This window comes from Acanthochromis polyacanthus, chromosome 21, assembly GCF_021347895.1.
Source record: "Acanthochromis polyacanthus isolate Apoly-LR-REF ecotype Palm Island chromosome 21, KAUST_Apoly_ChrSc, whole genome shotgun sequence".
NCBI lineage: Eukaryota > Metazoa > Chordata > Actinopteri > Pomacentridae > Acanthochromis > Acanthochromis polyacanthus.
Window position 1 is genome coordinate 20,272,193 of NC_067133.1, and position 13,844 is coordinate 20,286,036.

The 13,844-nt window shown below is 42.4% G+C and overlaps 2 protein-coding genes across 5 annotated transcripts in view; one reads left to right on the plus strand and one right to left on the minus strand.

The window, feature by feature from the left end:
* Positions 1–4,630, plus strand: part of baiap2a (BAR/IMD domain containing adaptor protein 2a) — a 58,726-nt gene extending 54,096 nt beyond the window's left edge. The window contains exon 15 of the mRNA XM_051941506.1: positions 3,076–4,630. Within this exon, the coding sequence (XP_051797466.1) occupies positions 3,076–3,145 (70 nt within the window). The 3' untranslated portion in view covers positions 3,146–4,630. The remainder of the gene's footprint in view (positions 1–3,075) is intronic.
* Positions 4,631–4,710: 80 nt separating this feature from the next.
* The window catches only part of aatka (apoptosis-associated tyrosine kinase a), a 41,070-nt gene continuing 31,936 nt past the window's right edge, over positions 4,711–13,844 (minus strand). For 3 of the 4 annotated variants that reach the window (XM_022198166.2, XM_051941553.1, XM_022198167.2), the window contains 11 exons: positions 13,666–13,745; positions 13,074–13,192; positions 12,854–12,941; positions 12,580–12,713; positions 11,892–11,976; positions 11,685–11,806; positions 11,086–11,235; positions 7,006–10,402; positions 6,734–6,920; positions 6,454–6,657; positions 4,711–6,331 (listed from right to left, as the gene is read on the minus strand). In XM_022198166.2, coding sequence (XP_022053858.2) covers positions 6,303–6,331; positions 6,454–6,657; positions 6,734–6,920; positions 7,006–10,402; positions 11,086–11,235; positions 11,685–11,806; positions 11,892–11,976; positions 12,580–12,713; positions 12,854–12,941; positions 13,074–13,192; positions 13,666–13,745 — 4,595 coding nt within the window. In that variant the 3' untranslated portion in view covers positions 4,711–6,302. Of the gene's footprint in view, positions 6,332–6,453; positions 6,658–6,733; positions 6,921–7,005; positions 10,403–11,085; positions 11,236–11,684; positions 11,807–11,891; positions 11,977–12,310; positions 12,407–12,579; positions 12,714–12,853; positions 12,942–13,073; positions 13,193–13,665; positions 13,746–13,844 lie in introns of those variants that run through there. The other variant, XM_022198168.2, reaches the window with a different exon arrangement.

The following is a 13,844-nucleotide window of genomic DNA, read 5'->3' on the forward strand; positions in this document are numbered from 1 at the left end:
TGCGGGGTGTATTCACCTCAACAGACTAATCGAATACTACATCCCTCCAGCTCAGGAGATGGCTTGATGATTTTCTCATCAACAGTAATGTCTTGGTTTTGGTGCTTGAAAGGGCAAACATTGGATAAAAAGATTCTTGATTTGTGCAGCAATTCCTAACTGGCATACATTTCTGCATACATGTGTTGATGAGGGAATTGGAAGTCCATTCTTCCTGATTACGGCAGGTGTGTTTGGAGTTGTAGCTGTAGGTGGGGCAACGTAGATTTCCCGACCCCCACCTGCGCTTCTCCTAAACTCTATCCTGCCACCTTGTGCCTGTCTTGTCTTTCTCCATTTCTCTCTGAGTGTGTCCGACCTGGCAAGCTTCCTTCTCTCTTTGTTCCACAGTGACAGTCCTGATGGCAAATTGATTTCGACTGTGTGAGAACAGACATACAGACAGAAACAGACAGCTCCGGATAGCACAGGGGCCTCTTCCTCCCCATCTATTCCCTCCTCTTAGCCTCCCTCCTGTCCACTTATCTCCACCTCTTCTACTCTGCCTCCACACACACCCCTTCTCCGAATGGAAGAGGCCAGTTTCATCCCTCCTTTCTGTCCTCTCTTCCTCCCCGGGTCCCTCCTTTCCTCCTTCCGTCCATCCTGGGTGCTGCTGCTGGTGGTGTCGGTGTGGACAGTAGCGGTTGGTGGGTGGAGGATTGCGTTGAGCGAGAGAGCCAGAGCGGGGTCTACCTGCTCGGCATGCAGCGATATGGACTCTGAATACTCTATCTCTGATCATAGTCCACCATCATGGACTGATCTCTCAAGAGACTGCCTTTGCTACTGCTTGTCTTTCATGCATGTACATGGTTGTGTCATTTTGTCAAACTAAAGGACATGTTCATGTACTGTACAAGTGCCAAAAGACTCCAATGTCGTTGTACTAAAGCCACTGACTGAATGGCCTTTTTAAGCACACGTGGGCCCGCCTATTATTGAGTTCCCACCAAACACACACTCGCTAAAAAAAACAAAAAGCTTTGTTTTAAGTAAGGCTGTGCAGCAGATTACTATGTTTCTGTTCTGAGAGATCCCACAGGTCCTGCTGTGCTTCCTTGTGTCAGTACTAGACTTTTTCGTCCAGAGGGTGTGTCTTATTTGCCTTACTTTGCTTTTTTTTTCTATTAAACACATATTTTATGTGCAACGAAGCAAATTTCTAAATTTAGCTTCATGACTATACAGTATATATATCTATCTATATATGCACGCACACACACACACACACACGCACACACACATATATGTGTGTGTGTGTTTACGTCAGTCCAGTCCACCAAACTGCACTGTATTATGATCGTTGCAAAAACATGTTCTCATTAAAAACGACAAACTCTCCACTCTCAGCCCCATATAAACCTTCTTTTTTTTGCCATTTTTGGCTGAATTTACTGCCAGAATTGTTGGTTAAAAGAGATGCCTCATTGGGATATCCTTTTTCTTTTTTTTCTCTGAAGCTACCGTGAGTTTGAAAGGGTCTATGATCTTTTGTTGAATATCCTCAATAACAGCTGTGAATTAGTTAAATGATAACCACGGCTTTTGCAGCTTTCAGTGTTATTTATGATTGTATTCCCTGAGTGGTTATGTAGTTTTTTTGGTCTTTTCTTTCAAAAAAAAAAACATTGTCCTTGTAAAAAGAAAAAAAACAACAAACAAACAAAAACAATATTTCCAGAAACAATGGACAAACTATTGATTAGTCGAAGTGTTTATCTTATGCATGCTGTGGAGGGAAACCAGAAAATGTGATACTAAAAATTGACCTTGAATGTATGGTGACTTTTTACAAAGGTATTCTAAATAAAACATATCTCTATATATTAATAAACAGTCTGGTCTGACGAGAAATCTTTTCATTTTCAGTTTTGTTGAATGTTGCAGCTCCGAAATGATCTGCCCCCTGAAATATTTCAATTAATTCCTCTTCTTCAAAACAGCCAGTTTTATGTGACTCATCAAACCACAGCTGTGTCCAAAGCATGCGGTTCCATCCCTTCCCCTCCCCTAGCACCCATAGCATCTGTGCTGCTCTCTTTCATTGTTAAAAAAAAAAAAAAAAAAAAAAAAGGATTGTCAGTGTGTGGAGTGGTGTTCTGTAGTTTTGTGAGTATCTGATCTCTGCCTGCCTGCTTACCTTCTTCTTTCTTTTATCTTTTACATTTGCTTGTGTTTAAGTTGTTTTTGGGCTCTGGAAAAAAACACACATTTTAGCAGACACAACTTCCTGATGATTTTATTCCATTTCCAGTACAGTGTTTTCCTACTAAGACAAACTTCCTATTTGAAAAGGAGTTGTATACAGTTTGGCATGTTGAGCATGAAGTGTGTACTCCTGTTTTGCATCCGTCATCTCAGTTACTTAATATAATCAACCTACAGTATGTTCATCTTGCACCAGACTAACCAGTGTCCTTACAAAATGTGACCCATGCATGATCTGAGAGATGAGCCATTCAAACCCAAAGGTTCTCTTTACCTTCCAGTTTGGGTCCAGAATTGTCCCGGTTCTGAGGGAACAGGACCTCCGTAAGTCACCAGTCTCCATCGCCTTTCAGCCAACCAATCACTTGCCTTTTTCTCTGTATTACTGCCTGGTTCCCTCTGTTGTCATTGGCTGTCTGGCTGCCGTAGGATGATGGGAATCACTGGTCTTTTCTGTCCTTTGGCCTCTATGGACGCGACGGCATTTGGTTCTGTCGGTCCAGCAGGCCTCGGGTTGTAAAAGAAGTACTTTGAAAATAGTTTTTGGTTTGTTTTTGTGTAACCCAGTATCATACAGTGAAGACTAACCCTGCATGCCTACTACGAGCTGTTTTTTCTTTCTCCCATTTTACTAGAGTTTTCTCATCAAGTGCTTGCTAAAAACTCACAGTGCCCCAACTTTTTGCTGAACTTAGTGTAAGAAGCTTTAGGAGGGCAGATTTCTTTGGGTGTGGTTACATAGTTGGCCATGTGTCTCTCTAAACCTTCTCCTGTGTTCAAGCTAACTGTAAGTGTTCCTTGTCTCACCCCTCCTCTCCCCCACAGTGACCGTTCCCTGGAGGTCTACCTCCGGCCCACCTTCACTGATGACCGATCTGCACCCATCTTCTACTAGCGGCCTGCTGTTTCCTTTTTCCACTCATGGGCCCTTTTCTTTTCAAAAGGGAAGAAAACCACACTTATTACTGGCATGTTTCAGTCCCTTAATGTTATCACAAGAGGGCCCAGGAGTGTGACTGGGAGAAAAAAAAGTCACCTCAAGGAATTTACGACACTACTAAGAAATTATAGTTTCTTTGCTGTGGAAATTCGCCCAGAGAATTTCTCGTTAATGATTTGCAAACACTTTCACCAATAGCAAATGTATCAGCCTGAACATTTAAGTGAAAGTGTGACTTTTATTAGCTATTTAGATCGCACCAGTTGTTAAGGTATGGCTAAGAAGTTTTTACTAGTTATGTCATCACATTATTATTTATCTGCACTTCTATTATGGGATTGTTTTCTTCATCACTAATACATTGTAAATTTCATTGAAAGATTATTTACAGTAATGAGCATTAAAGACACATTGCATTATTAGTTGTATAAGTGAGACTTGAGGATTAAGGTAAGATGATCAGTGACAGTTTTCCGTGTACGACTGCACTGCGAACTGCAGGCAAAAGGTGGATTGAATACTGCCACAGATAGCTAGAACTGGACATTTTGGTGAGTAAATTATAACTCTGCTTCTGTTAAGTGATATAGAACTATATGCTCTGTAGTTGTGATACAGTATACCCAGATTTTACATTTGGGAACTGTGCCTTTTTGCTTTTTTAAAACACATTCTAATGGCGTTGTCCCTATCATCATTCTGTATACTGGTTTGAGGGAACGTGCATCTCAGTTTCACTTGCATTTTTATATTACAGAAAATATTGATGGGGTTATATCACCTTTTGTTTTAATTGCTTTGACCTTTTTTTGTTTCAAGCAAGCTTCAGTACAGCACAGTTGTAGCTTCACGAAAATATTACAAGGACATATTTGAATTGCTAGTCTTTCCTTCTCTTTGAATTTCAGTAATATCTAAGCTGCCAGATAGCCAGGAGATGAAACAGTGCTTACACAATGGGTCTTTTTTGTAATATTTAGCTTTGAGGGAGTGGTGTAGCTTTTCAGATAAGGTACAGTATTATAGCTTTTGATCATTCAGACTCAGTATTATACAGTACACTCATCGGGAAGACAAGTTTAGAGCAGAGGCATTTATATACAGTATGATGTGTGAAAGTATTGGTGCATTTGTATGTGTTTTCAACGAAAAGTTATGTATGGTTGTGTGAATGAGCTGAAATGCCTCTTAGACTGCGTTAAATTAACACATCATAACAAGTTGTTTTTCTATGGATGAGTCCTGTGCACTGAGTGACATGATCGTGCTTTTATTACATTACTCATTTGGGCGTCAAGTTTCAAATGCATTTTTTACTTTTCTATAGCTCTCATTTTGTCCACTTCTCACCTTTGTCCCTGTTTGTATTATATCTGTACTGTACAGAAAGTGCATATAAATTATCTTGTCCAAAATAAATCTACATGGGCACAAACTTCATATTTTTATGTGTTGTGTTGTGGTGTTTGTTTTGTGCAGGAAAAAAAAAACTTTACAGATAAAAGCATCACAGACACAAGAAGGGAAAAAGTATTTGGATTTATTTGTTGGGATAGTACAACAGCCATGAGTGAGGGACGAATGGAAACAGCAATGATGTTACTACCGGTGCATAGAACAACCCACCTCACCTTCTCCAAAGGCGTCTGCCACTTTAGCCAATGGGCTTTGTAATATCTCTTTGGCAAATTTGAGAGACTGTCATCCTGGATTGCATCTGTTCGAATACTCGTAAAAAAATACTAGTAATGTTCTCTCTTCTTGCGGAACTTAAAAGGCAAGGTAAGAGGAAACGGAATTGGCACTTGGAGCTACAGAGGGACAGAGAGGGGGAGGGAGCCGTCGATACAGCAGTAGTAATTCAAGTCAAGCTACCTGCTACATGTTGATATAAGATTCGTACAGTATGTCAGATATGTCCTATTTTGAACGTCTTTTTTTCGTACACCTTAGACCCGGGCATTCAGCACAAATGTAATAGATACATTATGTATGAGACAATGAATAATACATAGAAAAGATACATAAAGATAACTGACATTCAACATTTATGACTGCCATGTTGACACCACTGAATTGTGTTGAATCACAATCAGTCTCTTCCCCTTGGATGTCATTCTATTGCTGATGAAATGTAATTTAAACAGAACAAATGTGGCACCAAATAAAGAAAACCTATGCTGGCACTGTGGGCACAAATAGGGGATCTCACATGTTAGGCTTTTTCATTCCAGGATGGGGACATAAGGAGCAAAAGAGGCTGTACAAAGTGCTTCAGATAAGACATACGCTGCAGGTTGTTGTGTCCAGAGTGATTGGTGGTGGTGGTGATGATTAGGTAGTGGCAACACCCTGATTTCCTGTATTATGTTTCCTTTAACATAGCACATTGAATCCATGGAGTCCCACAATCAATATGATTTGGGTATGACTTGGTTGGATTAAGGGACAAATTAAGTTTAAGCACCTCCAACTTCAAAATCCATCACCACCAGCTCTGACTGTGTCATTTATTTTTGTTGTTTGGGAACCCCTTGCTGCTTCTTGTGCAACAATTATCAAGCTTTAAATTCTGGCTCCATCAATGAGAGCTGTAACAGTCTTAAATTGCCCAAAAATTCCAGATCAATGGTAAGCAGATGAACAAAAGCAGCCAATGAGAAGAGCAGCTATAAAGCTTGTTGTTTCACATTTTTTGTCCTTTTTTAATGATTATTTCATAATTCACAATTTAAAATAACTGAAGGTCACCAAAAGAATTGGATGCTGCATTGAGCAAATAAGCTATTTTTGTGGGTATACCGAATGTTTAAACTAATATAAGATTTCTATTTTTCCAAACAATATGATCTGACTTTGTATTCACTTTCTGCGTCATCGGAATCAGGTTCTTGGAGCTGTTGCTCTTTCCTTATGAAAATAAAAAAGAAGTGTGCAAATCATTTAGGGTATTTCACTACAATATGAGGCACTGTCTCATAAAGGGTCACCAGGGTCAGATGACCCAAATGTTGATAAAAAATAAAACTCTGTAAAACATCTAGATATAATAATGCTGCTTTTCGTGTTGAGAAGGACCAGGAATCGATCTCTGATCAAAGTCGCAGGGCAATCAATCTTTTGGACTATCTTCACTGTTCCCTGTTGGACAAAAATGATTGGAAAGTCATCTCTTTACAAATCCTGAAAAAATATTGAGTGACTTATATAAGTTCATACTATTTAACAGTCTAAACTATGTATGGCTGGTAGATTATACAGACCTGTGGCTGAGCCCATGTGTGGATCGGACACATGTGTGATAGAGAATCGTGAGACCATAAAACGGTTCAGTGCTACAGCGGCAGGTTTAGGAGCCTCAGGACTGTTGGAGACAGACGTGGGTGAGGACGCAGGCTCAGGGATGGTGTCAGGTAAGGATGGATGGGGTTCAAAGGAGAGATCATCTTTCCATTCATAACTTCCACCTAAATGCACACAGACAGCAACAATCGTATCTATCAAGGATAAATCAGATAGAATTACTTAGTGCAGCATCCTCACCTTCTTCCGAATTGTTTCCGTCTGTTTGATTAAAGACACAATCTGCTTCACATTCTTGAACTTCAAGTTCAGCATCAGGGTCTGGCTCAGGCTGGTGGTCAGAAGTTTTTTCCCCTGAAGCTTCCTCCTCACCAGGTTCTACTCCTGTTGAGAAGGCATAGTCAGCCAACTCTCCTGTGGGGCTCTCCTGGAAGTCATAAACGGCAAGTAAATAACCTATTTGCTAGTAGTCAATGCACATCACATAACTTTAACTTAATAACAAGTCATACCTGGTCAAAAAGGAACACTGTAACATCATCGAAAAAGGACACAGCTTTTTTCTTCCTCTCCAACTCATCACAGAAGGACTGGGTGAGCAGGGTGGGCATCTTCAGGAGACTGCGTAGGTGTTTAGCTCTGCTGCAGTCACTTACCACCACTGGCACTGTGGTGAAATCATCTTCACTCTCCTCACTGTCTTCATCTTGGATGTTGTAGGTCCTCAACTCTTCATCAGACTCACTGTCATCTGAGTCATCTTCATCTTCCGCCTCCTCCAGCGGAGCTCGAACATTTTCTCCGCACAGCTCCAGCAATGATGAGGAAGTGGACAAGTCAAGAGGACCATTGGATTCTTCACATAAACTGTCCTGTGAGTCACATTCCTCTGCATCTATGTCTTCGAATTCCTCCTCGTTTATTCTCACAGCCTCTGTCTGTCTGTCCTCGGTTTCCTCATTGACATGGTTGAATTCAGGCAGCTCCTCCTCCTCTGTAGATCCATCAGTGTTTTCATTTTCTTTGGGGGTCTCATCTCTACAGTCGGTTATGACGGAGTCAGAATGCAGTGACTGGACTGGGAAGTAGTTATCTGCTCTCCTGCTTCCCTCCTCATGGTTTTCTGATGCCTCTTGGACAGTAGAGGACCCAATGGAGGAACTGAGCTCTGAGGAAGGCTCATCTCCTGAGTGCTCTGTCTCCAACCCGAGATCATCATCTGCAGGGGCAGACTCTTTGGTCAGGCAGCCGCCCATCTGCGGTGGAAACGGTGACAGCATGGATAATCCAGGGGTGGGAAAAGAATGGGGTGAACTTGAATCAGCTTCTGAGAGATTCACCAAAACACAACTTTTGATGTGCTTTAGATTTGTTAAAAGTTCATTATTGTTGAATTGCTTTTTGAAAGAATCATCGTCTCCTATGGAGCTCAATTTCTCAGCAGAGAAGTAATTGTTACCTGAACCTGCAAAGAACTTACTGCCTTCCTCTTGAGGACTCCTCTCATTTTCAGCATCATAGTCAGAGAAATAGGCTGAATCCCTATATGGGTTCTTATCAGTTAGGCCCTTTAACTGCAGATCTGAAATGCCTGTGGAAGTACAGATCCCTTGCCCTAAACCCACCTGCATAACAAGTTCAGGTTCTCCGCCCAGCCTTGGGCTCCTCTCACAACTCAGGGAATCACCAAGCTCTCTGAAGATAAACTCTGGAGACTCGTTGTTTTCTGTGTCATAGCCACTATCCAGGGATTTGGGCAGGACGGGGGTGTTGAAGGGATCGGGACTGAAGGCCTGGTCACAGGGGCTTGCCATTGATGATGACAGATTAATGGTGTCCACAGAGTCAGGAGTTCCCTCTAGATTCTTCTTTGGACTCAGATCTTCCTCCTCTACATCGGCATAGTCAAGGTTGAAGTCAGCAAAGATCCCTGACGTAATATCTGTGATGTCATCGTCATCGTCATCACTGTAGTCACCGAGCTCAACAAGGCAAATACTGGAGTCACGAACCCCTAATCCGCTATCTAAGGCTGTACTGCTCTCCGATGTCTCTGCATAGTTTCGGCAGTTGTCACTCCGACTTACAGGTATTCCTGCTGAAACCCCCTCCCACATGTTACTTCTTTGTTTTTCTGACAAGGCTCCTGCTTGACCCGTCTGAGGCTCCTTGAATGAAGATGGGGATTTTATATAGCTTTCGTCAGGTGTTATCTCAGAATGCAATCTCTCTCGATTAAGCAGAGATTGCTTTTCATATTTTTGGCCCTCTCTGCCTCTGGTATTCATAATTGAGCCGTTGAGAGAATCAATACTTTGCACATTATCTGCAGTTATGTTCCTTTCTGCTTGAGTAGTTGCCTGATCTCTTGTTTTGCGACATAAGTGAATGTAAGAGCCTAATTCCGTAGATTTGTGAGCAGCATTACAACCAGAGTCCCCTCCTCCTCCTCCCTCCAATGTGCCACAAGACCTGGAGTTGTGGAAGGTTCTGGTAGTGGCTTTGGTTAAGGACCATACTTCAGTTGTGTTGGACTGAGGAGTATATTTAAGATCCAGATAGGTGTCATTTCCGCTGCCTGTCTGCCGGCTGTCAAAGCTCAGGCTATTATTGTTTGATGAGTGGTTTGAGATCCAGTTGGTGGCCTCTCCCTCAGAGAAAATGTCATCCTCTACTTCTCCAATTCTCCGCTGACCCACAAGCAGGCCTTCATCTGTTTCTAAATCAACGCCAACGTGGTTGACAATGGGTAGTGTTTTTCTCAGGGGACCTACCATGTTATGGCAACTTTCATCAACCGTGTCACGACCTGTGTTCGCTTCAAGGTAGGGATCGCAGAACCCTAAGCTGGGGCTGCTGACTGCATGCGACAAACTGCGTGGGTTTTCTAGCCGCCCCTCGGGATGGGCAAGATTTGACTGGGACTGTGGTGACGTTTCCAGCTCAGACACACAGGACTGGCAGTGTGTCTTGCGTGCTGTTAACTGTTCACAGTAGACTGTGTCATTGTGACTGGTTGAGAGACAGTTGTGGGAGTGGCCTAATTCTACAGGGCTGGTGGTGGATGTGTGTCTCAGCAGTGGCTCCATGGTTAGTTGGATAGTGGGACTAGAATCAGAGTCATAGGCAGTGGACTTGATGTTGTCAGCAGTTGACCAGTAAGCACTGGGATGTGCCATGGATGAACTAGTTTGACTCTCATAGGATAATCTGCTGTTGTTGGCCTCCAGCCCTGGGCTGTAGTCCACAATGCTGTCATCCAGATTAATGTTACACTCGACTGGTTCCTCTATGCGAATGTAATACTCACTACTAACCGAGGGGCTGTGGGCACTTAACACTGGGACGACACCAGGGTGTTCAGGTTCATAATAGGATGGGGACATGCTTGAGGCCAGGCTGTCAGCCTTGCAGCTTGCTGAGGTGCTCCCTTTGCTCGAATAGTAAATGTCCTGGTAGTGGGGGTTCCCTTGGCCCAGTGGCCCACTGGTTGAGGAGGAGCAGTATGGCTGCTCAGCTCGGGCCTGCTCCCACTTGTACTCAAAGTTGAGGCCATGGCTGGTCTCTGTGACAGTCAGCAGGTCATCCCCCGTGTCAGAATGGAAGCTGTCAGAGAAGTGCTCCAGGAGAGGGAAGGAGGATGAGGCAGAGGAGGCCAGCTCCACTGCCTGAGTTTGGTCACTGGGGGCATCAGCTGAAGAAGGTGTAGGGGTCAGAACCAGGGCTGTGGATGTGGCTGTGTGGGAGGTGCTGCCAAGCAAGTTGGGTCTCAAAGCATTCCAACGTTGTTCAAAGTCTTCCTCGGCTTCACTGGACCCTTTGGCACACAAGTATGTGACAAGAAGGTGAACTTCCTCACTGCTCGGTCTGAGCTCTGGCTGCAGCCAGCAGAACTGCATTACCTCATACCTGGAAGGGGTAGAAGAGGAAAGGGCAGGTAAAAGTTATACTCTGGGTGACATTCTTAAAGTTTTTGGATAAATATGCTGAGAAATACTTATTGTATTTAAAGAATATATTTTTAAATAAAGGAGAGAAGAATGGACTTAAAGTTAAAGAAGAATTGATTGAACAACAAGGCAACACAACCACAACTTCTGAACTCAGCACTTTATAGCAACACTTTATTATTTATGGCACTAGAGAATAACATATAGAGTACATGGAAAAGGTGCAGTGCAGATGCTGACACAGTTACATGAGGTGTACATTCCTCTTTGTGTTTCTGTGTGGCTTCTGTGTGGCACCCAGCGTGTCTAATTCAGTGAGGAACAATTTCGAAATACATTTGGCTGGCTTCCCGGGTAAAGATGAATGAGGTGGTTCAACTCTGGTCGATGCCAGGGGGATCATAAAGAATAGGGAGAGTATTGATCATCTGCCCTTGCTAGCAAAGAAAAATATTGCTACAGTGGAGTGGTGCACTACCTTAAGCAAAAAATGATTTTGAAAAACAGAGCAAACTGGTTTAAGTGTTCAGTGAGACTTGAATGCCTAATGTCTGAGTTCTATATGATATAAATGATATATACATTTTTGAACATCGGCATGGATTTGTTTGCACAGTATGTTTTCCTGAGATTTTGTCTCACCAGCGGTCAGCCAGGGGGAACTGGAGCTGGGACTTGGGTAGTTTAAGCTGCTGTTCCTTCACAGCATATGTCAACACTTGTCTGTCAGAGTAGTGTCTGTACGGCTGGCTTCCCAGCTCAAAGAGCTCCCACACAGTCACCCCCAGTGACCTGGAACAGACAGAGAAATCATTAACGGTGCTCCATACTCACATTCCAAGCAAGCTGTTCATTTCATACTGTAACTTTCTATATTTCATGCCACAAGCACTGTCTATGTGTGATATATATATACATATAATAATCAAAAAATGTTCTAATAATGGAGGACCACATTCCTAAACGCTAAATTAAATGCATCCAAGTTGTTCTAAATGTTGTTTGTACATGCTCCATATGCATAAATCCTTACACAGAACTAAAGAATATAAGCTCATATATTACAGATTTTAAAGAGTGATGTTGATATGGTAGCTTTATCTCAGTAATTCTACAATAATATTTCCTGTGTGTGTGTGTGTGTGTGTGTGTGTGTGTGTGTGTGTGTGTGTGTGTGTGTGTGTGTGTGTGTGTGTGTGTGTGTGTGTGTGTGTGTGTGTGCGTGTCTTTGAATATCGCACCAAATGTTACTGCTTTTGGTTTGGTCGACGACCAGCAGGTTTCCATGGACCTCATCTATGAGCTCAGGTGCGATCCAGCGCAGAGGCACCCAAATCTGGTCTTGTGTTATATAATAGTCATCCTACAGGATTACACAAAAAACATACTTCAGTGCTGGTAGGGTTTAAAGCATTCTACAAAAATGAGTGACAATACGAAAGACTGACCTTGTATCGGCTGTGAGAAAGCCCATAGTCTCCGATCTTAACTGACATTTCTGAAGTTAGCAGGCAGTTTCGCAAGGCCAGATCACTGTTGGGGCAAAGAAACCATGTGATAAACTTTTCTGAAACATTACAATGTATAGTTTCAATTTTTTTGTTGTTGTTGTTGAAAATATTGAACAAAAATGAACACAGTTTTGTTTTTAGTGCAGTCAGTATATTACAAAATTTAAATGTTTCACTTCTCTTTCCTTTGTTTAAATATACACTACCAAATGTTGACAAGTAAAACATATCACTAAATTCTGATTAATGCAGCCAAAGCAAAGTGCAATGATGAAATGGATACAAGTACAGAAACATTTCTTGTTTCTTCTCACCTGAACGTGTATAGACAAACACTACAATCAGTTTAACCTCACCTCCTTCACAAATCAAGCTTTTCAGGCTGGCAGTCGCTGACTGGTTGCTAAAGCCACCACCACATGGCTAAGAGAGAGTGAGAGTGGTTCACCCCCAGCAACAAAATCACTGATGCTGGAGCTTGTGACAACTACTCAGGCAGCACCAGGATGTTGTTGCAGGGAGAGACCAGCAGGGGGCACACAGACCATGCATGTGGATTCTCCCTTTTCAACACATTAACATTCAGGTTGATGAAAGTAAGGGGAACAGGATTGACTTAATGCACCTGTGGATAAAGTTGTATTTGTGGAGGTGCACGAGCCCCGAGGCAATGTCACACGCCATTCTCTGGAGGATCAAAGGGTCAGGAGTCTCAGAATCAGCTACCCAACAGCTGCGCAGGTAACTCTTCAGATCACCCTGAGAGGACGAACAAAATCAGGATGTGTGCTGTTCTGACTGTTAATGATTACTGCAAATGACACTGATGCAAATAGGAAATAACGGGGTATATGTGAAAGACTGAAATCGCTAATTTTTATTATTAAACTGTGTCCTACCAGAGGGCAAAACTCCATGACCAGCAGATAAGGAGTGACTTCTGAACACTGTGCCAGACACTGCAGCAGGGCAGGGTGCTGGAGGGTTCTAGCAGAGCAAACAGCATTTAAATAGGAATGAATACCCAAATAAAACAAGCACACAATACATAATCTGATCATTCATTTATACTGTTTCATTGCTACGAAGAGCTATTCAAGCACTGAAGAGTGAACTAACCGGTATGGCTGGACTTCCTCCAGGAATTGCATCTGGTCCTGGACACTGGCACTGGCCTTCAGCTCCTTCACCACCACCTGGGTGGTGCTGAGGCCTGCATTGACCTCTCCCAGCAGAACCTAAGGGGAATACACAGAATGAACAGCAGAGCTAGGATTTTTTTATCAGCCAGAAACAAAAGTTGGAATGAAAGAAACTGTATTGACTATAAACAGCATCAATGTGTAGTTGTAAACCAAAGTATGGTAAACACAAAGTAAAAATGGGACTAGAGCACAAGCAAAGTTAGGAAGTGTCATGGCATTGCTGTAGAGTAAACTGAAAGGAATCTACTGTGACTACAAATTTCAAAACGTCTCCCATGGAATCAACATGCTGATGCAAGTGCCAAAGATTCGCCTCGCTAGAGTGAGACAGTCATCACATTACCCGCACATTCCACTGAGAGGAGAAAGCATCCTATAAGATTATTTGTACAGTAATGCAGTTAAAACAGATAAAGTAAGTAATAATAAGTACAAAGATTGTGTCGTCAGAGTCAAATGATGATTATATGTATGTTTTAGAGCAAAAAGAAATGTTTTTTTATTACCTTGCCAAACCAGCCATGTCCAATCTCCTTTAGATACAGCAGACTATGGCGGCCAAGGTCTGATGATTTCAGCAGTTGAACTGGGAAGGAAAAATAACAAAGACATAAGATTATTTTTAAACAGGAAAGAAAAAAAAGACTGCTATAGTCTGATATATGTGACTAACAGGGAAAAAAAA